At 44.3% G+C, this 26,388-nt stretch overlaps 2 protein-coding genes across 2 annotated transcripts; both read left to right on the forward strand.

Annotated features, from left to right (window-relative positions):
* Positions 1-18,386: 18,386 nt before the first annotated feature.
* Positions 18,387-19,808, forward strand: LOC144893951 (general transcription factor II-I repeat domain-containing protein 2-like). The gene is made up of 2 exons (XM_078785201.1): positions 18,387-18,746; positions 18,897-19,808. The coding sequence occupies exons 1-2, from the start codon at positions 18,387-18,389 to the stop codon at positions 19,806-19,808; spliced, it is 1,272 nt and encodes a 423-aa protein (XP_078641327.1).
* A 5,241-nt stretch (positions 19,809-25,049) lies between these two features.
* On the forward strand, positions 25,050-26,018 carry LOC137433450 (olfactory receptor 52Z1P-like). Its single transcript, XM_068125780.2, has one exon. It carries the CDS (start codon positions 25,050-25,052, stop codon positions 26,016-26,018), a length of 969 nt encoding a protein of 322 aa, XP_067981881.2.
* Positions 26,019-26,388: the final 370 nt, after the last annotated feature.

Below are 26,388 nucleotides of genomic sequence, written 5' to 3' on the forward strand. Positions count from 1 at the left end.
TAATATGAAAGAGCTTGAAGCTAAAGTTGATAACGATATGAGGCATGAACAGGAGAGAGGGTTTCTTGAAGGATTCAGAAAGGCCTGTCGAAAGGGAAGAGTGTCGATTGTGGGGGATTTTTTTCCATGGATGGATTGGATCCAGGAATGGGGAAAGAGCAGAGACAGGAAGGATATTCTCGCTCTTATCCAGTTTGCTTTTTAAGTCAGTTTGTGGAAACGCAGAGAATGGTGAATGCAGCGTGAGATCTTTTTGTAGCAATGATCCCAACATGGTGTATGAGGTGGAGGTGGGGTAGCGTTTGGGGGCAAATTCCCATAACACAGAGCGTGCAAGTCCATTGTTTCGTTTTGGAGTTGGGTAGAGTAAAGTAAGGCTGTTAGATATTTTGAGAAGGCAAACTTTAATTGTTCGACGATTGTATTCTATGTTGGGAAAAGTAAAACAGTGTGCAGTCTGGCTCAGAGAAATGGGCAACGTTCAAGGAGCAAATGTGTGGAGTGCATCGGCGGAATATTGGAGTGAGGTGCAAAGGTCAGGGCAGAAAGAGAGCAGGGTGGACGTAAAGGTCGGGCCAGAAAGAGAGCAGGGTGGACGCAAAGGTCGGGGCAGAAAGAGAGCAGGGTGGACGCAAAGGTCAGGGCAGAAGAGAGCAGGGTGGATGCAAAGGTCGGGGCAGAAAGAGAGCAGGGTGGACGCAAAGGTCGGGGCCAGAAAGAGAGCAGGGTGGACGCAAAGGTCGGGGCAGAAAGAGAGCAGGGTGGACGCAAAGGTCGGGGCAGAAAGAGAGCAGGGTGGACGCAAAGGTCAGGGCAGAAATAGAGCAGGGTGGACACAAAGGTCAGGGCAGAAAGAGAGCAGGGTGGACGCAAAGGTCGGGGCAGAAAGAGAGCAGGGTGGACGCAAAGGTCAGGGCAGAAAGAGAGCAGGGTGGATGCAAAGGTCAGGGCAGAAAGAGAGCAGGGTGGATGCAAAGGTCGGGGCAGAAAGAGAGGAGGGTGGACGCAAAGGTCGGGGCAGAAAGAGAGCAGGGTGGACGCAAAGGTCGGGGCAGAAAAAGAGCAGGGTGGACGCAAAGGTCGGGGCAGAAAGAGAGCAGGGTGGACGCAAAGGTCGGGGCAGAAAGAGAGCAGGGTGGACGCAAAGGTCGGGGCAGAAAAAGAGCAGGGTGGATGCAAAGGTCAGGGCAGAAAAAGAGCAGGGTGGACGCAAAGGTCGGGGCAGAAAGAGAGCAGGATGGACAGCACTGTTATTAAGGATAGGTCGAAGGCATTCATTTCCGTAATTTAAAATAACAGCCCTTGAATCCAACACACATGGGCATAAGAGCAAACATCGGCTTGGTAAGAAAATATCTGGGCAAGCCAAAAGATAATATGAAAAGGGTATGACCAAATATATTATCACAAAAGCAAGCCATGCTCGAAATGCAAAGGGGACAAAGAACAGATGAACATAAGTGTGGGCGCATTAAGGACGAGAAGAGAAAATTGGTGGATGGTGAAGGTGAGATGGCAGATAATGAAACATAGTTTTTTGCTTCTGCATTTGCACAAAAGCAGTTGTGGGAATCCATGTTTTCCCCTGCCATGCATGCAGCGCAGGGCACCAGCTGACCTCTGGCAGGTCGTGGTCTGGATGATCAACTGTTTAAAACCTTAAACTCTCATCTTTGCGGTGCAATGCCTTGCTTTGCTGGATGTTATTCCTTGATGTTATTTCTGTGTTGTTGCTTGCCACATGCACAAGTTTTGCTATTTTCTCCGAAATATTTTCCTATTTCCCTTAAAAACAACAAAAGAGCCACGAAGAATGTGATGGTGTGGTTACACGAATAAAACAATGTGCTCTAATTGCACTGTAACCTGGGAAAGCCATATTTCCAAGCTGGTCTCCAAAGCCAGTGGTTGACTCAGCATCCTCGGTCATGTGAAGTCCTTCCTTGGCACAACTGAGCTACTCACCACTTTCAGATATTTCATCGGCAGAATGATGGAGTATTGCTCTTCCCTCTGGGCTGGTGCTCCTGCCTCACACCTAGCTCGGCTTTACGCTGTAGAAACGAAGGATGTTAGAATAATTGGTATCTCCTGCGATGAAGCAGATTCTGAGGGCCATTCACTCTCTCACCACAGGCAGGTTGGCGGTCTTTCTATCTTGTACAGACTCCTCTCCGGCCTTGCACCCCCTGCTCTGTCTGTGCTCTGTCCCCCAATTATTCATGCAGGATGCACAATATCTGCAAGAAACCATATTCTGGAGAAATTGCCAAAATCAAGACTCACTGCTCACCTTCACTATTTTTTCCTCTTTCTTCCGGCTCTGGAACAAACTCCCTCACTCTCTTCAATCCCACTCTTCCCTCCTGGTCTTTAAAACAGCTGTTCACCACCATCTCTTATCTTCCCCCCATCCAAAACCTTGATCTTTTCTACCCCCGTTCATTCATCCCAAATCCACCTCCTCCATAATCCCTGTTTTCTTTCCTAAAAGCCGCAGCCCTCTCTCTCTTCCACAGATCTCCTGATGTCCCTGTTCCCTGCTGTTGTTGTACTTCCATCTCTCTCCCCCTCTTGTACCCCGCTCACTTTATTATATGTTCTATGTGTTGGCGCTAATAGGAGCCCGCACTATATACAAAAAATGAACATATGTCACCCACAGGGTGAACCGTATCTTGCCAAAATGTGAAAATTCCGTTTTTTCGTCATGACGTCATCAAATGACGTCATAGCGTCAAACTGTTTACAGATCTGGGAAGCACTCATCAAGGGCATTCATATGAGGTATTACTCGATATGGTACCTACGATTTCAAAATTTGACCTTGGGGTCAATAATTTTCGACCTCCAGCGCTAACCATGAAGGTCAAGGCCGATCGCCACCAAAAACTAATCAGCTGAGCGCCGGACCATATACTAGATTCCCATGAAGTTTGGAGACGATCCGATCAAAGTTACTCAAAAAATTAGTGTTTCGTCGACCTCCATGATTGACCACAAAGTGACCTTGACCTTTGACCTTGACCTTCAAAATTTTGTGTGCTGAAGGGTATCTCTATAGGACTCTGATATGCGAAGTTACAGGAGTTTCCAATAATAACTGTGGTCTACAGAGTGATCTAAACGTGAAAAAAAAATGATTAACCACAAACAAAAAAACAAACAAACAAACATACAAGCTGACTAATACATCTTGCAAAAACTTCGTTTTGGCAAGATAATAATAATATAAAAAAACCTACAAAGTGACTTTTAAGGAAACACTTTGCATGATTGACTGAATCATTGAATAAATCGATAGGGACAACATAATGGAAGGGGTTATCATGGAGCATGTGAAAAAGGAGGTTCTGGGTGGCCTGTGTAAGCAGATAGCACAGTGCCAGGCAACCATCGGTAAAACTAATCGGGTTTCATGTTGTAGTGGCCGAGTGCTCCCCCTCTGGGTGGGAAGTGTTTGCAGATCACAAACTGAAAAAGTATCGTCTGTATATCGCAAGAAGACTCTTGATGTCGGTGTGGTGCATGTTCAAATGGGTCAAAGGGGTCAAAAGGTATAAAAGTCTAACGGGTCTCAGGCGTCTAAACGGTGTGAAGGATCGAAGAGGTTGAAGGGGTCGACTTGATTTGACCGTTGAAGCGGTCGTAAAATGAGGTAAAGATGAACTGATTCGATTTTGGCGTCACGCGGTGCAAGGTCAGAGGTCATGTTAGGTTAAAATCCTGTTGGCATGATAAATTGTGAACCAGTGATGGGATTCTGACCAAATTTGGTACGCTTATGTAGAATGATGTAAAGAAGAACTGATTAGATTTTGGGGTGAGGAGGTCAAAGGTCAACCAACGTAATAGGTCTATAACTTGAGAACGGCTGAAGGGATCTAATTCAAACTTGGTGCAGGTATGTATAATGATGTAAACATAAACTGATTAAATTTTTGGGGTCAAGAGGTCAGAGGTCATGTCAGGCAAAAATGTGAACATGAGAACAGCTATATGGATTTAAAGCAAACTTGGACAAGTATTCCAATGGTGTTAAAATGTGGGCGGAGGCATAATCGGTCGACATCGTGACGTCGAAGAGTGTTCTAGTTCTTTATAGGAGCGAGGCTCAGCGCAGAGCAAGGGAGAACTGAGAGTGAGGCAAACTTCAACAGAATAAACCATCAAGAAGAGAGCAGAAGGAGGAGGGGAGGAAATTCTGAAAATGCAAGTAAGAGGGTTGAGTTAAGAAGTGTTAAATAGGGATAATAAATATCATGGGTCAGAAATTGTGATGACAAGAGGTGACTGTGCACTGCTTGGGTCATGCCTTGGAATTGGAAGAGTGAGATGGATGGGAGAGGCGAGGAAGGAAAGAGTTGAGGTGCGCACTCAACCTGGATTTTGGAACTTCATATTCTTCTTCCATAGTTGTTTCAGCACCTGAAACTAAAATGAAATACAATATAACACCCAGCACAATTACATAACAGGAGAAATGCATCATCAAATATATAAAAATCAGAAATGCTGAAGTTGTGTAATGAGACAATCGATTTGAAAAAGTCAAAATCTGATGAAATTTGTGCAATCGCGGTGTTTTGTTATCTACCATATAAAACACAGTGTGTGTGTGTGTGTGTGTGTGTGTGTGTGTGTGTGTGTGTGTGTGTGTGTGTGTGTGTGTGTGTGTGTGTGTGTGTGTGTCCTCTCCTCCATAAGGCTTGGTTTTAAAGGCTTTCAGTAGTGCTTTAGAAGGGATTTGAGTGGGGGGCTTAAGGGGCAATCTTTGAGCACGACTGTGTATCAACCATTTAAAGACCTAAAAGACTGAGGACCCAAAAGGCCCCAAGTACCCAGAAGACGCAATGGACCCCAAACACCCAAAATACCCTGTAGACCTGGGGTGGGGAACCTCCGGCCTCCGGGCCGTATACGGCCCGCGAGACCGTTTGATCCGGCCCGCGAGGCAATTCATCTATCTATAATTCCAGCAATCTCTCCTTTTCAAGGTTTTAAATTAATCGGACAACGGGTAACCAAGTTATGGCCAAAAACGATTCAACCAATCAGAGAGGAGCCAGCTTTCACGTGTTGTAACAGTCAACGAATGCCGAACGTGGCGAGCAGACGCTGCCTCGGACGGAACATTTGAGAACTTATTCATTTATTTGACGTTGGCAAAATATGTTTGGCGCTAACAGAATAATTGCCATCAAATTAAAACTAATTTGCGATTAATCGTAACTGCGATATGCGACCTTCCGGACAGTCAAGTGAGTTCCGGACAGTCGTAACTGCGATATGCGACCTTCCGGACAGTCAAGTGAGTTCCGGACAGTCGTAACTGCGATATGGACCTTCCGGACAGTCAAGTGATCGCGTGATCTCATGTCATCATTTCATTCAGTATATGCAAACATGGCGACTAACAAGAAAAGAAAGGTAGATGCGGAATGTCGCGCTTTCCAAGAGAAATGGGCAAACGATTATTTCTTTGTGGAAGTAAAAGGCAAGCCAGTATGCCTAGTTTGTTGGGAAGTGCTCTCGGTGATGAAAAAGGCCAACCTCCAGTGTCATTACAGCTCGAAACATGCTAAACTGGACGAGTTGAAAGGACAAATGCGCTTGGATAAAGTTAACGTTCTTCGGCGGAGTTTTGGTGCTCAACAAGCAGTCTTCATAAGACCACAATCTGACCAAGACAACACTACGCATGCTAGTTTTGTGGTGAGTGAGCTAATCGCTAAGAAGCTGATGCCGCATTCAGAAGGAGAATTTGTGAAGGAGTGCCTTGTTGCCGCTGCGGAGCTGCTCGCACCGGACAAAGTAAAATTGTTCCAAAGTGTCAGTTTGTCTCGAAGAACTGTCTCAGATCGGATTACTGACATGGCACAAGCTATTGAGAAAACACTGAAGGACACCGCCAAGTACCTGTCAGAGCTGAACGTCAAGCTCCAAGGTCCCAACCAGCTTCTCAGCTCTCTGCAATCACATGTGAAATCATTTGAAGCAAAACTAAAGCTGTGGCAAGTGCAACTGGAAAGGGGAAACACTATCCACTTTCCCACTCTGCAAGAACAAAAGCCTGCTGTGACATCTGAATATGCTGCTGAGTGTGCAAAACTCCTCCAGGCATTTGGAGAGAGGTTCCAGGACATGAAAAGTAAACAAAGGGAACTGAACATATTTGCCACGCCGTTTAATGTGGAACCAGCTGATGTGCCTGACAACCTACAACACGAAATCATTGAGCTGCAAAGCAATGACAAGCTCAAAGCTAGGTACAACAACCTCCCTTTGCTCGAGTTCTACAAACTGTATGTACGTGCTGAGGATTTTCCCATTCTGAGGAGACATGCACTGAAGTTTGCATCACTGTTTGGGACGACCTACAGCTGTGAGCAGTTCTTTTCAAAACGGACTCTTGCAAAGACTCGGTTCCGCTCAAGACTGACTGACCCAAACCTGCAAAACCAGCTGCGAGTAGCATCATCATCACTACCACCTGACACCAAACGCCTCGCCAAAGAGAAACAGTTCCAGCCATCGCATTAGGTGAGTCCGATATATGTATTCAATAATTTAGCATGGCCCTCGAAGGATGTTCTAAAAATCGAAATGGCCCTTGACAGGAAAAAGGTTCCCCACCCCTGATGTAGACTGTTAAAGACACAAAAGACCATGAAGACCCAAAGGACCCAGAAGATCCCAAGGATTGAAATCCCAAATACCACGAAGACCCAAAATACTGAAAAGACCCAATGGACCCCAAAAACCCAAATACCCTGAGGATCCAAAAGACCCAAACAACCCCAAGGACCCAATTGACAGAGGACCCAAAATACCCCAAGGACTCAGAAGACCCCCAAGGACACTGAAGATCCAAAATACCCCAAAGACCCAAAACACCCTGAAGACTGTTAAAGACCCAAAAGACCATGAGGACCCAAAATACCCTGAGGACCCGAAAGACAGAAAAGACCCTGATGACCCAATGGACTCCAAAAACCCAAAATATCCCAAAGACCCAATGGACCCCAAACCCCCAAAATATCTGTAAGACCCAAAAGACCCTGGATACCCAAAAGACCCCGAGTATCCAACAGACCCAAACAATCCCCAGGACCAAAATAACCCAGAGGACTCAAAATACCCCCAAGCACCCAGAAGATCCCAAGGATACGAACATGCAAAATACCCCAAAGACACAAAAGACCCTGAAGACCCAATGGGCCCCAAACACCCAAAATATCCTGAAGACCCCGATGACACTGAAGTCTGTTAAAAATACAAAAGACCCAAAATACTCCAAAGACCCAAAAACCCCAAAAGGCCCCAAATCCTTGAAGAGCCAAAAGACCCCAAAGACCATGAAAGACCCAGAAAATCCTTAAAGACCCAGAAAACCCATAAACATCCCAAAGGCCCAAAATACCCCAAAGGCCCTTAAATACCCAGAAGACCCAAAAAGTCCCAGAAGACTGTAAAACACCCAAAATACCCCAAAGTCCAGAAATTCCCCAAAGACCCAAAATACACCAAAGACCCTAAAATACCCTGAAGACCCAAAATACCCCAAAGACCCTTAAAGATCCTGAAGACCCTTAAAGACCGTGACGATCCCAAGGACCCAAATGAACCAGAGGATTTAAAAGATCAAAAAGTCCCTGAAAACCCAAAATACCCCAAAGACACCAATACCCTTAAAGATCCAAAAGACCACAAAAACCCAAAACACCCTGAAGACGCAAAACTCCCCAAAGACCCATAAAGACCACAAAGACCCTGATGACACAAAATACTCTGAAGACTGTTAAATACCCAAACGACCACGAAAACCCAAAATACCACAAAGACACCAAGACCCTTAAAGATCCAAAAGACCACAAAAACCCAAAAGACCCTGAAGACGCAAAATTCCCCAAAGACCCATAAAGACCACAAAGACCCTGATGACCCAAAATACTCTGAAGACTGTTAAAGACCCAAACAACCACAAAGACCCAAAATACTCCAAAGATCCAAAATACCCACCAAAGACCTTTAAATACCCTGAAGAACAAAAAAAATCGAAAAGTAGACAACAGTGACATCATTTGAAGTAAACATTCACGTTGTTATACCCATTTAAGGTTCGTGGACGTACTATTTTCAGGTGAGTTTAGGGAAGAAAAGTGATTAAAGGAACATGTTGCGTAGCTATATTGCAAAGTACAACGTCATTTCTGGAAACTAGAGAGCCTAATCTTCAATTTGATACCACTTTCAACTTGTTAAACCTCCGGTAGGGGGTATGTCCATTTTTCGAGCACTTTTCTGCTCCCCGCCACATGTCTATATGTCGGGGGTAAACTATCCGAGTTTCTAGGAGCAGAGAACTGTGATAAACCAAGAATAAACTTTCGTCCTGTTTTCACAGAGTATTCATAGCAAAGCAAGTACCTATATAAGGTAGTCATCTTGTTGGTTCACCAGAGACAGTGCGTTCAAGGAAGAGTTTGTCCGTTTCCTCATGCAGTAATGGAGGAACCGACAAAAAGGTTCAATCATTGGGAACAAAACTGTGGATGTTGCGCATTGTGGAAATTGTAAGGAGATGAAGAATGATGAGGGACTTGCTGCAAGTCGACAAACCAGATCACCTTCAAGTTCGGCGAAGGAAAATGGTGACAGCGAAGAAAGAGAAAACATTGTTTGAAAAACTTGAGTTATTAACCTTTCTTCATTACCTTTGATCCGACACATCACTCGCCTATGATGGAGAAAGATTCAAAATAACCAGTTGGATGACATCATACAATCTATTACTTTACGTCATCATGTGGTCACTCACAGCTTTCAAAATAGTTTCACTGTAAACTTTCGGTACCGTTTCATATTGGTTTACAATTCTTATTCTCTACATGGTTTAGTTTCTGCAGAAAACGAATGTCAAAGTGAAACTTTGTGCGAGTCAGGTTCACTATGTTAAGAAATATAATTTCGTTCAAATGTTTTGGAGATGAGCAAATCTATACATTTTTGGAATCATCAGAACATGGAGAATCCGAAAATCAATGTTGGCATTTGCACAGACACCTGCATGGCCGCCATTTTGGATTTTCAAAATGGCCGCCATAAAATACATATTTTGCGCGATCTCGGCTTTTAGTCAACCTAGAAACTTAATTAAATATGCTAATCCTATGTTTTCTGGGTCAAGTAATCCAATAAAGGCCTCAAAATAGTGCTCAGGATTATAGAGAAGCAACAAAGAAAGGTAATTGAAAACCATTGTCTTTATATTTGTGATATAACTGTATTACATAATACATGATATTGCAAGTCCTTTGAAGTTATCGGTATGGGTTTATAAAGCAAGAAAGCAGCCTTGTTAGTGTCAGATTGAACAAAAGTCCTATACACAGGATCTACGAGGTCTATACCGTTCAGGAATATGCTTTTACAGATCTTCATCACTGTCCTGAGGGTCATTTTCGCAAAGGTGTCTATGCAAATGCCAACATTAATTTTTGGATTCCTCGTGCTGTGAATATTCCAAAAATGTATAGTTTTGCTAATCTCCAAAATTTTGAACGAAAAAACACAGTGAACCTGACTAAGGTTGAACAGTTTACGTTTTGTATCCCACTGATCGGTTACATCCCATTTTGTATCCCACTGAAATATAATCGGCTTGTTGTTGTCACTCATCCAACTCATCCATCAAGTTTTGTCACTCGTCCAAAACTTTTTAAGAACATGTTATTTATCGTTTTTTGGCCCCATCATTCAACGGTGAAGAATCAGTTAAAAAATTTATCAGATCGGGATCCAGATCCGGATTTTAACCAAACTGTAATCAGTTCATCCATGTCACATGCCCAACCTCGCCACTAAATTTCGTCCGAATCCATCACGACTTTTTGAAACATGCTGTTCACAGACAAACACACAAACAGACAAGGAGTGAAAACATAACCTCCATCCACCTTTGCAAAGGTTGAAAATATCGTGATAAGCGAAAATGGTAAATCTTATGGATCATATATGAAAGGCAATCAATGCAGAGACAAAACTAATTGATTAATTGCTTCACAATTTAGACATTTGTCCCCCTGGGTGATTAACAAGGAGTCAAGATAATAAACCTTCTTCATTAAAAGCGTACCTGAGCTTCTTCTTTTCCCGAGTGTCATCGCAGGTGAGCATTTACACATCGATTGTAGTAATCTATCGTTTCAGCATGTCAAACACCTCATGGCCTCAATGGTCTGGGCCGAGGACAAAATGAAGTGTATTTTATTTGGAAGTAAGGGGTCGTGCAGCACCACATACAGTGCATTCAGAAAGTATTCAGACCCCTTCACTTTTTTCACATTTTGTTATGTTGTAGCATTATGCTGAAATCGTTTAAATTCATTTTTTCCCTCATCAATCTACACTCAATACCCCATAATGACAAAGAGAAAACAGGATTTTAGAAAGTTTTGCAAATTTATTAAAAAGGAAAAACGGATATATCACATTGACATAAGTATTCATACCCTTTGCTGTGACACTTGAAATTTAGCTCAGGTGCCTCCCAGTTTTCTTGATAATCTTTGAGATGTTTCTACACCTTGATTGGAGTCCACCTGTGGTAAATTCAATTGATTAGACATGATTTGGAAAGGCACACACCTGTCTATATAAGGTCTCACAGCTGGCAATGCATATCAGAGCAAAAACCAAGCCATGAGGTCGAAGGAACTGCCTGCAGAGCTCAGAGACAGGATTGTGTCGAGGCACAGATCTGGGGAAGCTTACAAAAAATCTCTGCTGCATTGAAGGTTCCCAAGAGCACAGTGGCCTCCATAATTCTTAAATGGAAGAAGTTTGGAACAACCAGGATTTTCCTAGAGCTGGCCGCCCGGCCAAACTGAGCAATCGGGGCAGAAGGGCCTTGGTAAGAGAGGTGACCAAGAACCCGCTGGTCACTCTGGCTGAGCTCCAGAGATCCTGTGTGGAGATGGGAGAAACTTCCAGAAGGACAACCATCACTGCAACATTCCACCGATCTGGGATTTATGGCAGAGTGGCCAGACGGAAGCCTCTCCGCAGTGAAGGACACATGAAAGCCCGCTTGGAGTTTGCAAAAAAGCACCTAAAGGACTCACAGACTGTATAATAATATGAATGAATGATCGTTTTAAGGCCATTTTCCCTGGTAGAGCAGGGGTTAGCCATGCAGGCCCCATGACAATCATGACAATCATGGTTCCCTGTTTGAGGCAATGTTTTTATGGCCGGATGCCCTTCCTGACGCCAACCCTTGGTCACGCTCTTACGATGCACAGGGATACGGTGTACCTATTCTAAACCGGGGTACACACCGGGATAATTCATCCCAGCAAGATGGTACTCAATTTTCCGACGTCGGAAGGATGACAGGCTGAGTCAACCCCCCTGGTGTTAATTCAGCGATCGACCGGGATTCCGAACCTAGGATCCTAGGATCCCAAGCCGGCACCCTAACCGCTAAGCCAACACCAGGCTCTGTAACTGTGAGAAACAAGATTCTGTGGGCTGATGAAACCAAGATTGAACTGATTGAAACCAATGGAATCATCTTGTTCCTGTTGCCCAATCAACTCATCCACCTAGTTTTGTCATAAGTCGTCCACAACTTTTTGAAATATCATCCTATATATCGTTTTGGGGCCGATGACTCAATGGTGAAGAATCACTTTGCAATTTTAAAAACTCTTGTATCTGGATCCGGATTCAAATCTTCACCAAAATTGAATCAATTCTCGCTCAGTTAGCACTTTCTCCAATGTAACAACAACGAAATAAACTTTTCGTACCTCACAATTTCACTACAGACAAGCAAAGAATCTCCTTCGTATCACAATTTTGAGAAATGAAAAATCACGTGATACATTTTTAGCGCATGCACGCATCGTGCACTCCGTGCTTGGACCAATGAAATCCAGCACGACATGCACGAGCCGATGCCGTTCTCTGTTATTAAATAATGCCGACCAGCGCAGTCATGATTTAAGAGATAACATGTTTGGGGAAAGTAAATATTGATTTATACATCCTCAGATTATGTATTTGGAGAACATCCCACATGTGGATTGTGCAGAGCAACGCATTTTATGTTATATTCGAGTACAAATTGGGGGGGGGGTGGTCTCCCCTCGTCAAAAAAGTGGGGGGGGGGGAATATTTCCCTCACCCATCGACGCCAAAGCAAGTATGAACAAAACCGGATGATCCATGTTCAAGAAATGGTTGGAGACACATTTAAGCAACAAAATGGCTGCCATTCAGCCATACATGATCGGATCTCGAAAAGACTTGACGTGCACATGTAAGCCATCATTCGTTATCTGTGTGCCAAGTTTGAACAACATTGGTGAATGCATGTTCGAAAAATGGTTGAGGACGTTTTCAACATCGGGGTTTTTTTTACAAGTAAAATGGCCGCCAGTGGGTCATCTTTGATCACATTGCGAAACAAAATCATGTGGATATGGACACCATCATGTTCTATCTTTGTGCCAAGTATGAACAAAATCAGTCTATACACATCCAGGATATGGGTGCAGACAGGGTCGGCGTCATGGGGGGGGGGCATTCGTGGGCCATGCCCCCCCCCCAAATGAGTTATTGTGCCCCCCCACCCTCAGGCCAAGCCTTTGGCGCCAAACTTTGCGTTTTATTAATTAATTTATATTTATCATATTAAAAGTGAAAATCTTTTTGCTAAATGAAATGAAATAAAAACAAAAATAAGAAGAGACAAAAACACACCCTGTTGGTCATATTTGCATCAGGTCACATTTGAAGAAGTAGTGTGCTCATTGACGAGGAGTTTAATAAGGTGTGGGACATGGCCACGGCTGCCAGCGCATCACTGAGACCCGCGATCCCCAAACGGAGACGCAAAGCGAACACAAATATGGATGAGTATGTCGTTATGGGAACGACAGGACACAAGTATGATGACGAAAAAACAGAACTTCAGAGACTGCACGACAACACTATTGATTCAGTGCTTGGAGAGATGGATCACAGATTCAGCGAGTGCAACTCACACTTGGCTGGTGCACTTGTTGCACTGAATCCAGAAAGTGATACATTTCTTGATGTAAAGGCTGTGAAGCATATTATGGACCTGTCATGATCGCCTATAATTGAGACAGAGTACGAAGTTGCTAAACAGTTTTTCAGCTCACAAAAACAATCACAGCCAATCGAGGGGGATTGAACTACACAGCACATCCTCTCAGAGTACCACACACATCTGATCGGAATGCCCAGTGTACTGACTGCTTTCAAACATGCCTCAACATTTGGCGCCTCCACAGCAATGTGCGAGAATTCATTCTCCACTCTGAGAAACGTATTTTCGGACCACAGACACGCAATGCTCCACAAAAGAAAGGCCCAGTTGGTTCAGCTAGCGTTTGAGAGGGACTTAACCCGAAAATGCTCAACTGAGAGGAAGGACACCCTTCTTAGGAGGTTCAGCACCAACACTCGCCGCCTGCAACTCTTCTGAAGGTAAGCCATGTGTTTAATTGTCCCCCGTCACACCGCGGAGCGAAAGGGTGACTATGGTTTTCCCCTCCGTCCGTGTGTCCGTCCGTCCGTCCTTCCATCCGTCCGTCCATCCGTGCGTGCGTGCGTGCATGTGTAAGCGAAGGACCGCATTCGAATTTGGTGTGTGGGTGCAACTCACGTCAAAATCCAAGATGGCCGCCGCCATGTATGTCTGATGCCATGTATATCTGAACCTTGTGAGTGCAATATCTTGAAAAATAAGCGAAGTACCAACTTCTATTCTGGTGTGTGGGTGTATCTAGGCATAAGGAAGAACGCTATTGAAATTTGGGTCGCCACGTCAAAATCCAAGATGGCCGCCTCCATGTATGTCTGAACCTTGTGAGCGAAATATCATATCATAGCATGTTTTCTGCGTCTTTCACTTGGTCAACTCACATCACTTCCCCGACGGGGGACCTAGGCGTAACGCTTGTTCACTTTATGATGCCAGCCTTGGCTTTCATGATTATTACGCAAAATGTTGAATGATTTTTGTGTCTGTCTGCATTTATTCGGTAAGAGTGGAGAAAAATAGTCTATTTCAAATGATGGTCCAATGACGCGCACAGTGCAGTGAGTGAAAGAGTGAAAGAGTGAAAGAGTGAGAGACAGAGACGTGGCTTGCACGTAGGCTATATTTTGTGCAATGTGGGGGCACAGTGCAGTGTGTGTGTGTGTGTGTGTGTGTGTGTGTGTGTGTGTGTGTGTGTGTGTGTGTGTGTGTGTGTGTGTGTGTGTGTGTGTGTGTGTGTGTGTGTGTGTGTGCAAGAGATAGACTTTGCAGCATGTTTTTAAATAATTGTAACTGGGTTGGTGTGTTGATTGTTGACGGCAAACTCTTATTATCAAGCATTTACATCATAGATTGAGTTCTCCAACGGCAGTTTGTGCCCCCCCCCCCCCGCGGTTACCCTAATGCCCCCCGATTAGATTTGTTCTGACGCCGACTCTGGGTGCAGACGAGAGATCCAATCTATAAGCCCCCGTTTCGGACTAAGTCCAACGGGGGCTAATAATGTGGGTGAAGGCATATCGGTCGACGTTGCGACATTGAAGAGTGCCGTTCTAGTTTTGAGCTCTTTCAACTGGCGCAAAAAAAAGTTTTCCTTTTTAGTTCATTTGGAACGGAGTTCTCGAGAGTCAGTCCATAAACACTTCCAACTTCTTTTCCGAAACTACTCATGGGATTGTGACCAAACTTGGCACAAATTACATTTCGTATGTTGCAACTCAAGTTTGTTCATGGCATGAAAATAAAAATCTAGGTTTAAGGGGTCTGCCGGGGGTCAAAGTGGATCCATGTTTGACCCCCCAAAATAGGTATTTGCTTTCTTCTTAGAAATGAGACACACAATTCCGATGAAACTTGACCACAATGTTCCGTTCATCACTCATAATGTACTGTTATGTCTTGGGGGTAGAGCAATATCTAGAGCTAGGTAGATCTGTATAGGTAGGTATTCCACTGTCGTGGTAGGGACTCTACATGTAATAAGTTCTTTATGATTAGGCGGTTGTCGGGGTAAGATGTATGATTGTGGATCTACCTGGAGATTCGAGTGTTAAGTAGTAAGGGATTAAAGCTAACGCCCCTGTGAGTCTCACCTAGTGGTCAAATCTTTGTCCATTATGGCACTGCTTACTTACTTACTTACTGCGTCGAGCTAGCTCAAAGTGTCTGCATCACTGTCTGTCGAGCATCACTACTTACTGCATCTGGCACTGCAAACCACATAAACACTAGTTAGGTCCTTAGCGCAACATTAAATAATTCCTCCCCTTTGACATGACTTTGGAAGAAAACAGACAGGAAACCAGGCCAGAAACACCGCCACGATTGGCCGCCACCATTTACACCTCCGTAAGGCCGGCCGACCTCGCATAGCACGTGCGGTGATGGCAGAGTCGGGGACTGGAGCGGGGGTGACGCAGTGGGCGTGGCCCTGGGGACCCGGCGACCAAGGGAGGCTCTGATAGGCTGAGGAGTGCGCCAATGTGACGTCATCGGCCAGGGATATTACCGAGAGCAGGACGCCATTTTCGGGAGTTGAGAGGAGTACAGGCGAGCAGAGTCCCGATGTGAGTACAGGCGGGACACAGTTGGCTGGACAGTGTAGTTGAGTTGAGTTGGCTGGACAGTATAGTTGAGTTGAGTTGGCTGGACAGTACACTCAACCCTCGGCTATCGCGAACTCGGCTATCGCGTTTCTTTGCTATCACGGCTACCTAAAAAACTGCACAACACACGACTATCGCGCCCCAAATACGCGCTATAGCGCACCGGAAATGATGGAAAGGGTGCTACGTCATCACCGAGTGTGGGGAAAGAGAAATCAATGGAAATCAAGAAGAGGAAGAACTTAACTTACGCTCAGAAATTCGAAATTGTGCAGTTGATAGACAATGGTGAAACAAAGCGAAGTGTTGGAAAGAAATTTGGGATAAATGAGTCAACAGTGCGAGGTATTTAGCAAAACCGTGATTATCGTAGAAACGTAGATAAGATTTAACATTCAACAGTGAAGCAAGGTGCTCCTTTATTAATACGGCACTGGCAGGTTACGAGGAGCAGTATCATGCCCACGTCAACTCCCTCCGCCAACGCCAGATCACCGAGATCTTACGGCCAGATTCGGCGTCAGAACAAGTCTAATCGGGGGACATTAGGGTAACCACAGGGGGGGGGGGCACAAATTGCCGTTCGAGACCTCAATCTATGATGTAAATGCTTGATAATAAGAGTTTGCCGTCAACAACCAACACACCAACCCAGTTCCAATTTAAAAACATGCTGCAAAGACTCTCTCTTTCACACAACACACACCCCCCCACCCCCCCCCCCACACACATACACACACACACTGCACAAAATATAGCCGACGTGCAAGTTTGGCGCCAAAGGCTTGGCCTGCGGGTAGGTGTGGGGGCGGGGAGGGGGGCGCAATAACTCATTTGGGTGGGCATGGCCCGCGAATGCCCCCCCCCCCCATGACGCCGACCCTGCTTACGGCGTCGCAACGAGGCACAGCCCTCTCTCTGTCTTTGACGAGCCCTCTGACGTTGAGCGCTTCTCTGGTGCTTCAGCTGACGCAATCCTGGACGAGTTAGAGGCACGTAGGGGTGGTCAATAAGACTCCACCCAAGCCTCGGAACCTACCCAACCACCTAAGCCCCTCATCGTTCCCAAAAAGGTAAATAAAATGGTAAAAAAGTACTTTTTTACCATTTTATTTTTATTTACATATTGTGATTCTTATTTCAATGTTTCTTTATATGTTAATGTTTCTTTATATGGTAGAAACACTTGGTAAAAAAGTGGCAAAAATAGGTTAAATATGTGGTCAACTTGGGGGTCCTGGCACCAATTCGAATTATTACCATACGTTCTTCAGTTCGGCTATTGCGATTTCGGCTAACGCGCACCTATAGCGGCACCAATTAGGCGCGATAGCCGAGGGTCGAGTGTATAATTGAGTTGAGTTGGCTGGACAGTATAGTTGAGTTGAGTTGGCTGCCGGCAGTCCCAGTGTGTGTCGAGTCGAGAGGAGAGCAGAGCCCTGACTTGAGCAGTCCCACAGTGCAGTTCAGTTTGGAAGAGTCTAGACTAGACAGGGGTCGGCAACCTTAGGCACGCGTGCCACCATTGGCACACGGCAGCATAATCGTTGGCACACTGGCGAAAGCAGTGCCCTCTCCGCTGCATGCCAAATCACCTCTTGAACAGCCATTGGCTGTTGCGCATGTTGCACGATAACATTATTCCGGTGTGATGGTGCAGGGTGATGAGGTAGATGGATCAGAGCAGAGTCACCATTCTAATTCCAAATTATTTTACTGGAATAATAATCAAAGATGCACAACATCAACATGAGATGCCGGCCTGGCGCATTCAAACACAATATTCGCGGCAACCGGATGTGCTGTAAGAACAGTGGTGTTGTTCACAGCAGATGGTCTGAGGCTGCATCTCCACTCATTATTATTATTCGGACTGGTTTCTGAGTTTTAATATTAATCTCATCATTATTCTGAATTGTATCATAATCGCAGAAATAAAACGGGAGATGCAGGCTTGGTGCCTTCCGATACGCCATTCGCGGCAACCTGAGGTGCTGTAAGAGCGACTGTGCTGTTAACATCCAGTGGTCAGTGGCTGCATCTCCACTCTTTATCATTCAGGCTGACTTCTGCGTTTTAATATTAATCTCGTCATTATTTTGAGTTTTTTATGAGGTGGTAGTAATGAAAATGGGGGTAGTAGTTTTTCTCGTAACACGCGGCCTGTCTTATTTCGTTTGATTTACGGTACCGCCTCCGGCCTCCCGCTCACATTTCCCACAGGAATTGCAGTGAAGCAGTTCAGGTTCGGTAGATTGATGGCAACCCCGCTAGCTAAGAAAGCTGAAGTAAAGGTTCGGGCATTCCAGCCCTCATGGACAAAAGAGTGGGGTTTTGTTTTTCAGAAGGACCGTGCTGTGTGTACTTTATGTTTTGAAAATGTTGATTGTCGAACGTCGAGTGTTAAGCGCCATTTTGAGACAAAGCACGAGAAAACTTTGAAAGATCAGGCAGACAAGGCAGAATCCATCAAACGTGCCGTGTCCAGGTATGGGAAGCAAGTCAAATCCCTCAAAATATTTGCCATTGCTAAAAACCATGCGACTGAAGCAAGCTATCGCATTGCTCATTGCATTGCGAAATGCGGAAAGCCATTGACTGATGGCGAATATATTAAGGAGGCTTTTCTCTGTAGCTCAGAGGTTCTATTTGAAGGCTTACCAAACAAAGAGACAATCAAATCAAGAATAAAAGATATTCCCATGTCAGCTAGAAGTGTTGAGCGACGCATCAAAGAAATGGCAGAAAATGTCAGCGTGCAGCAAATAGCTGGGTTAAAAGATGCTGTGGTATTTAGCATTGCACTTGACGAGAGCGTGGACGTGAATGACATACCACGTTTGGCAGTCATGGCAAGATACTGTGATTCGACTGTAAGAGAGGAACTCTGCTGCTTAAAGCCAATGTCGGACACAACAAAAGGTGAGGACATAGCCAAGGTGTTTATGGAACATTTTGAGGAGCGAGGGATTGACATCAGCAAGATTTTTGCAGTGACAACAGATGGCGCACCCGCCATGGTCGGGAAACAGAGGGGAGCTGTCAGATTAATTGAGGAAAAAGTTGGTCACCCCATCATGAAACTCCACTGCATAATACACCAAGAAAACCTCTGTGCAAAGATGTCAAATTCAGATCTTAATGAGGTTATGGCTACGGTAGTAAAGGTTATTAACTTCATAGTTAAGTGATCTGCTCTGACACACCGACAGTTCCAGTCCCTGCTCGAGGAAATGGACTGTACATGTAAAGATATCCCTCTCCACTTAGCGGTTAGGTGGCTAGGCTGCGGAAAGGTTTTGGAGCGGTTTATCAGCTGCTTTGATGCCATCAAGGCCTTCCTGGCTGAAAAGGGCCAAAACTATCGAGAACTCGAGGATGAGAAGTGGGTTGTGAAACTTATGTTTCTCACGGATATTACGGGACACCTCGACGAGCTCAATCTCCGACTGCAAGGTACAGGGCAAACTGTTTTGGACATGTTCGACACATGGACGGCTTTTGTCGGCAAGCTAGCAATCTTTTCAAGCGATGTTGCTACCTCAACTTTCCGCTACTTCAGACATGTAAGGAAGATGTCCTCGCAGCACAGCATCAGTACCGCTGAAATATGCAAATACATGAGCGAGCTTGAGTCGGAGTTCACAACACGATTTGGGGACTTTCAGAAGTATGGACCGATGTTCTCTTTCTTGATCAAGCCAGACAGCTTTGATGAACACGAATTGGATTTATCTCTGATAGACTGGTTGGATACACAGAACATGGAAATGCAGCTGATTGAGCTGAAGAGTTCAACACTGTGGGTGACTAAGTTTACAGAGCTACGGAAACAACTAGAAACCACGGCAGTGCAAGATCACGGAACCTGCATCTTCACCTGCTGGACATCCGTGCCGAAGAAGTTCAGCTGTCTCCGGAACGTTGCACTGGCTTTGCTGTCAGTCTTCGGGTCAACGTACCTCTGTGAGCAGATATTCTCACACATGAAGAACGTGCTCAGCCCCTCCCGCAGTCGTTTGACAACCGACCACTCCGAAGCATGTGTGCAACTTAAAGTGACTAACTACAACCCCAAGATAATGGAGCTCAGCAAAGGAAAGCAGGGCCAGGGATCACACTGACTGGTAGGCATCTGTTTATTTGTAGTACACATGGGTTTGCATATGTAGCTGTTTGTCCATTTCTTTTTTTCTAACTCAGATGTGGGTGTTTTCATGAGGATGGCAGCATTCTTGTACAGTACTGGTATTTCTGTTTGATACAGTTTATTCTCACTTTTTGACATTTGTTCCCAATGCAATACTTTGTAAATGAGTTACTGAAAGCAGTGTTTTGAAATGGGGTCCGTGAATATAATTTGTAACCTCATGGGGGACAAATTTTACAATGGTAAAATGATCATCACAATGTCCTGATTATGAGAGATAAATGTTTCTTGAAAATGTTGTTGCTATGCATGTAGCCTATGTGGATGGAATAAAATTCCATGTCTGTAGGAAGTATTTTTTGGATGTGGTGTCATAATTAAACTTAATGTTAAACTTAATGTTGATATGGCACACTAATTAACAAGAACATTTCAAACTGGCACTTCATGCCAAAAATGTTGCCGACCCCTGGTCTAGAGAGAGCGAACTCGGACGTGGCCAGAGTGCGCAGTCGCACTCGCGCCCTCTACCCCTCCTTCGCCATTCGTCTTGGTTCTGAGGTTGTGCTCGTGTGGAGATTGACGACACGTAGCGCTTTTGGTGCGTTGGAGGCCTTGTGGACTTGGAGCGAGGGACCTCGTGGTGTGCGATCGTGCCGGAAGGAGCGGTGTTGGATGGCGGCCACCAGGACGACAAAGACAAGATAAGCCGAGCTCCGCGATTACACTGTACATGACGAGACATTTTATTTTCTTTAATTCATAATCCCCCATTTTGTATTTGAGGTCTGGAGTGCGGGATCCCGATTTAGGATATTAGATTTACCGGCGCGTACTTTTTCCTGTCTTGCTTGTATATAATAAATCCTTGCATTATTTTTGTACATATATCTGAACGCAGTTTTCCTGGGTGGTTGATTTTAGTAGGTAAGGCCGCGGAGCTTTTGCTGTGTTCCCCTCCATCCTGCGCGCTTTGATTGGATTCCGCTATTGAGTTTTCGCCTCGGGAGTGTAAAGCCTCGCAATCGGCCTCCGCAACTGTGGTGTGAATCGCGGTTGTGTGACAGTACCCACCTTTGTTCACAGCATTTTTAAAAGTTTTGGGGTCTAAGAAGGCTAACCCGAAGGGTGGGTGGTTCCCCCCAAAATAGTCATGTTCACTATGTCAATAAATTATATTTCGTTCAAAATCATGGTAGATTAGCAAACCTATACATTTTTGGAAAGGTTATAGCATAAGGAAACTAAAAATCAATGTTTACATTTGGAGAGATACCTGTATGGCGGCCATTTTGGATTTTCAAAATGGCCACTGTAAAATACATATTTTGTTCTATTTCTGCCTCTAATTACCCTAAAAACTTTTTAAAATATACTAAACCTATATTTTCAGGGACAAGGAATCCAATGAAAGTATCAAATTAGTGCTATGGGGAATAGTAAGACACGAATCAAAGGTTTTGAATTGCAAAATACTGTCTTTATTTTCGCGATAAGTTGCATAATCAAATACATGTTATCATTTTGTACAGGCAGTTAATAACATCAAAATGTGTCACAATAATTAATATCACCAAACATACACAGGCAGTCAGCAAAATCATATATACACATGCAGTCAGTATAACTTCACATCTACACAGGCAGTCAATGACAAAATATACACAGGCAGTCAATGGCATCAAACATACACGATTACAGAATATGCCATTTAGAGTTCGTCATCACTGTCCTGTGTGTCGTATCCGACAATATAGTCCGCATCGTTTTCACAGTCCGTTCCACACAAGCAAAGGTCGGTGCAAGTTAAGTCATTTCTTCTGCATGAGCACCGCTGGGTTGAGCAATTGTCTTTACATTGACATCTGACTAACTCAACAATGGCCTGTGGAGCGACACTGGTCAGATCAAGTCTTGCATCCAGCAACTGCACTGCCTTCTCGTACAAGGCCATGTCGAATGTAATCACTGTTGGGAATTCTTCACCAACGACCAACGTCTTCAATTCGGATGCTTGCAGGATCACAGTCAGCATCGTAGACCACTCGTGTGCAACTTCTGGCAGCAGTGGTAGTGCACCAACTTGGGTCAGAGATTGGCCAACTGACACTAGTGATTTGAATCCTGCCCAACCTGGGATTTGGCTCGGTTCTCCATTCTCCTTTGCTCTAGAAAGAGCAGAAGCTATGACCCAACCTAGGGTGGTCAGTTCATATGATGCAGGAACACCTGTGTTGTCGACCTCAAACTCGTTCGCTCTCCTGTCTGGCCCAGGCTTTGGTTTGCTGCATGGCTTGATGGGAACATGATACGGAAGAACCGATAGGTTCTTTGCCTCACGAAGTTCCAGGCTGGGTGCGATGGTTTCTCCAGTAGCATTTGCCTTTTGATACACAGCAGTGATTGTCCCATGTGTGGTTCCTTTCCCATCAGCTGTGTCCTCTGCAAAGTCAGTGTTGTCAATAGCAAAGAACACAAACGACCCTTTCTTGAGGAACGGTGGTACATACAGGCCATTGAACTCTCTTGTATTTTCTACAACAGCATTGGCAATTGATGTTTCCAGGAGCAGGGCACGGCCATAAGGTACACAATAGTTCTGTGCGTGGAGGAGGTGCACCAACTTCTTGTTTCTGGTGTCATGGTGAACACTAAGTGCCAACCCTAGAACCTGTGGATTTTCTCATACACACTGTGTCTGGAATGTGTCCAGTGCTTGCTTGGGTTTGTGTTGCACCTGCCTTCGGGTCTTGAAAGCATACATTATGTTCTGACTTATGGTCAGTGCTGATCGGTCGACTGTCCTGCTCCTCATCTCTGTCTGTAGCTCTTCTTCGGGTCCTATCAAAATCCATCGTATCAGGCTGTACAACTCAGTTGGAACATCTTCTTTTGTGCTTGCTACTGTGACTGTATCGATCTGCTTCTTCTCCTCGGTGAAGTCTGTAATGCGTCTGCGTATTAGCTTAGCTGTTTTGTAGAGCATCTTTGCGTTATCCATTTCACTTGCATGGTCTTGCATCATAGACGTGTGGACCATATCTTCCTCGCAGGCTTCAGGGCAAAAAAGAACAGAAGGCTTCCGTCTGTCTTTCTGTCTCACAGACGTTACACTTGGCAACTCTGAGAGCATCTTGTCCTTCAGCCATTGTCGGGTCAACGTTGGTGTGTGCTTCTCTGCCTCATCACTACCTCCCAGCATCGAGATGTATGTTGTCTCAATGGCATCCATGGGAAGATACGCTTTTTTTTTAGTTTGAATGTCTACAATATTGATCAACTCAATCAAGCATGGCATCTGCATTGGTAGGTCTGCCGTCGTGGGCCTGGCTTGGTTTCTGACATCATCCCTGAGGACACGAAACACATGATTCGTCCAGCACAGCTTGTGGTATCTCACATCGATTGCATGGGCATCACTTGGTGAGATTGCATTGTTTAACCTTGTCATCAGCACCGGGTCTTGGGTAATTTGTATCGCTTGCCTAAGTGCATTCCCAGAGTTTCCGGTTCGGACAGTGAAGAGACGCTGGCCGTCATCCACTTGACAGAAGAAACATTGATCTTTCGACAAAGGTTCTGTTGCAGATCGTGTGAATGTCGTTGATGTGGTTGGTGTGTTTGCTTCCATTTCTGAGTTTGTTCTCTTATGGCCACGTTTTTTGACAGCATACCTTCCTGTGGACATGGAATGTTCAAAGCGTTCCCTGGCGCGCTGCAAGGATATCTGATTAGTGGCGTCAGAATAGCAGCTTCGATGCCACGTTGTTTTCGCTTCGAGCATCGTTTGTTTTGTGCAGTCCTGGAGACGTCTTTGGATAGCAACATATTCTCCATCCTGTAGGCTGGCTCTGTCGGCCACTATGTCCAGTAACTTCTGGTAGGATTCTGTCCTGGGATTTAGAACAACTGTCCCTTTGTTAGTGTTTTTCCCCTGGCAAATGATGCACAGTTTCCAGTCTACAGACTCTTTGGACGTGCCCAAAGACAACTTGCTTCCATCAGGATCTTCACTCATGATGAGTTATGCACTGAAAATACACAAGAAGAACAACCACCATAAACACCTCCACCAAGATAGTTAATATGTAAAATAAATATATTAACGGAATTTGTTTTGTATCAATGGCTGCTCCCTGGGTGCATATTTCCTGAAAAAAGAAAGAACTGTTACAGTCAGAAGTCTGATTATGTCACCAATGGATTTCTTGTACCTGAAAACATAGGCTTAGTATATTTTAAAAAGTTTTTAGGGTAATTAGAGGCAGAAATAGAGCAAAATATGTATTTTTATGGCGGCCATTTTGAAAATCCAAAATGGCGGCCATACAGGTATCACCGCAAATGTAAACATTGATTTTCAGATTTTCGATGTAATAACGTTTCCAAAAATGTATAGGTTTGCTAATCTACCATGATTTTGAACAAAAAAACATAGTGAACCTGACTAAAATAGGCATTTGATCTTTTTCTCAAAAACTGAACAAACAATTTTGATGAACCTTGATCACAACCTTCATCACCGGTGATATACCATGATAATGTTTCAAATACCTACAGTCGGTGTAGTATACTGCTTTATTCTACCAGGTGAGTGCCGAGGGGTATTGACCCTATTTTTTAAAATCTTAAATCTTGTTATTTTCAACATGGGCTTCCAGCTCGTATTTCCAAAAGCCCTTGTATTTACTGCTTAACCAAAGTGATGTGGCCTCAGACATCCATGATATCATGTATGTACAACATTGTGTCCGAGCCTCAGACTGAAAAGATGCTTGATCAAAATTAAAGCAGGTAACACGATTATTTAGGATGAATAGGTTGGGATCAACCTGCATGTTTGCAGATATCGAATTACACAGCAGTCACATGATTACAAAGAAACAAGTTCAATCACCATATGATCTGTTATTCCTCCATTATCAGGGAACTAAAACGATAAAAACCCACAAATAATTCTGCATCATCACCACAAATACACTCAAATTAATAAAAAGAGAGGACATGATACAAATCAAGTAAACAATTTCAGTGGAGAAATACAAAGGTGTGCTCACGTGTGTAAACATTGAACAACCTCCACCTTTGAGAATTTCCCACTCGTTTTTGTTCCCAAATATTTTGAATGTATTTTTCAATCAGAATTACGTCATCACAAAGCGCTAATCTTGGTGATATTTTTTCTCCCCCAGAGTTAACAAACCTTTTCTCAGAGATGAATCAGTCACTGAAGCACGTGTTCTTCCTCCAAGCGATTTTCAATGAGCCACCTCAGGTTCGGCCCTGGGCTTTCAGTGTCTTCTTCTTCATCTACATTGTAACTGTCATTCTCAACCTGGTGTTGATCCTGCTCATTATCCTGAGAAAGCAGTTACACAAACCTGTCTACATCTTCCTTGCTTATTTGTTATTCATGGACATTATATGTTCAACAGCTGTGCTTCCTCGACTCATGTACAGTATCATCGTAAATACACAAACTCGGATAAATCTTTGTTTCATTCAGGCTTTTTACATTTCATTTTATGTTGGAATGGAGCCTTACATACTCGCAATCATGGCTATCGATCGTTACCTGGCCGTCTGCCATCCGCTCCGTTACGGTGTCCTGATCACGAACAGCAAAGCTCACAGAGTGATGTGGGCGACACTGTGCTGGTGTTTCCTCATAATAGGTGTTCATTACTTGTTATTCTTGCGATTGATCTTCTGCAAGGATGTACTTCCAAATGTCACATGTATTTTCATTGCTGTCGCGAAACTATCATGTGATGATATCACTGTTCAAAGTATTTATGGGCTTGTCATATCTTTTATCACAATCACCTTTGTCATCACAGTTGTCATCATCACATATGGTTTAATTCTGTACGAATGTCTATGTTCAACCAAGAACTCCGAGGGAAGAAGTAAGGCTCTACACACATGTGTCACCCATTGCATGGTACTTTCTCTCTTCCTTTTCTCCTTTCTTTTTGCGATCATCTCTCTGCGTCTGTCAGCGAGCAAATCTTCCTCTCACATTTTTAAACACCTGAGTGATTCATTGTTCTATTTGCTGCAGCCTCTTGCAAATCCGATCGTTTATGGATTCCGTATGGCTGAGATCCGCCGCAGCTTTCAGATTCTCCCTCAGATGATAATGCAGAAATTAATGAAACGGTATCCTGTGAAAGATACATGACCATTACACCACTGGTATTCATAAAAGTTCTCTTCACAACAGTTCACAACCACCCTTTTTGTTTACTCCGTCAGTCAAGGCTCGTGGAAGAGCGAACACACAGAACATATAATAAAGTGAGTGGGGGACAACAGGGGGAGAGAGAGGGAAGTAGAACAACAGTCGTGAACAGCGACATCGGAAGATCTGTGGAAGGCAGAGGAATGGGGCAGAGTACACATCATAAACAAGATGGACACTACAAGGACTTGCATGAAAGAAAACGGAATTTGAAGGCGTTTGATTTGGGGTGGATTAACGGGGTTAGAAAAGATCTATGTTTTGGATGGGGGAAGATAACAGATGGTGGTGAACAGCTGTTTTGAAGATC

This window comes from Myxine glutinosa, chromosome 10, assembly GCF_964187855.1.
Source record: "Myxine glutinosa chromosome 10, kmMyxGlut1.1, whole genome shotgun sequence".
Lineage (NCBI taxonomy): Eukaryota > Metazoa > Chordata > Myxini > Myxiniformes > Myxinidae > Myxine > Myxine glutinosa.

Excerpts from the sequence above, each read along its gene's own strand:
- LOC144893951 (XM_078785201.1), top strand. The coding sequence starts at position 18,387 with ATGTCAGCTAGAAGTGTTGAGCGACGCATCAAAGAAATGGCAGAAAAT. Across the intron at positions 18,747-18,896 it reads TCAGATTAATTGAGGAAAAA|TTCCAGTCCCTGCTCGAGGA; the intron begins GTTGGTCACCCC and ends ACACACCGACAG.
- LOC137433450 (XM_068125780.2), top strand. The coding sequence starts at position 25,050 with ATGAATCAGTCACTGAAGCACGTGTTCTTCCTCCAAGCGATTTTCAAT.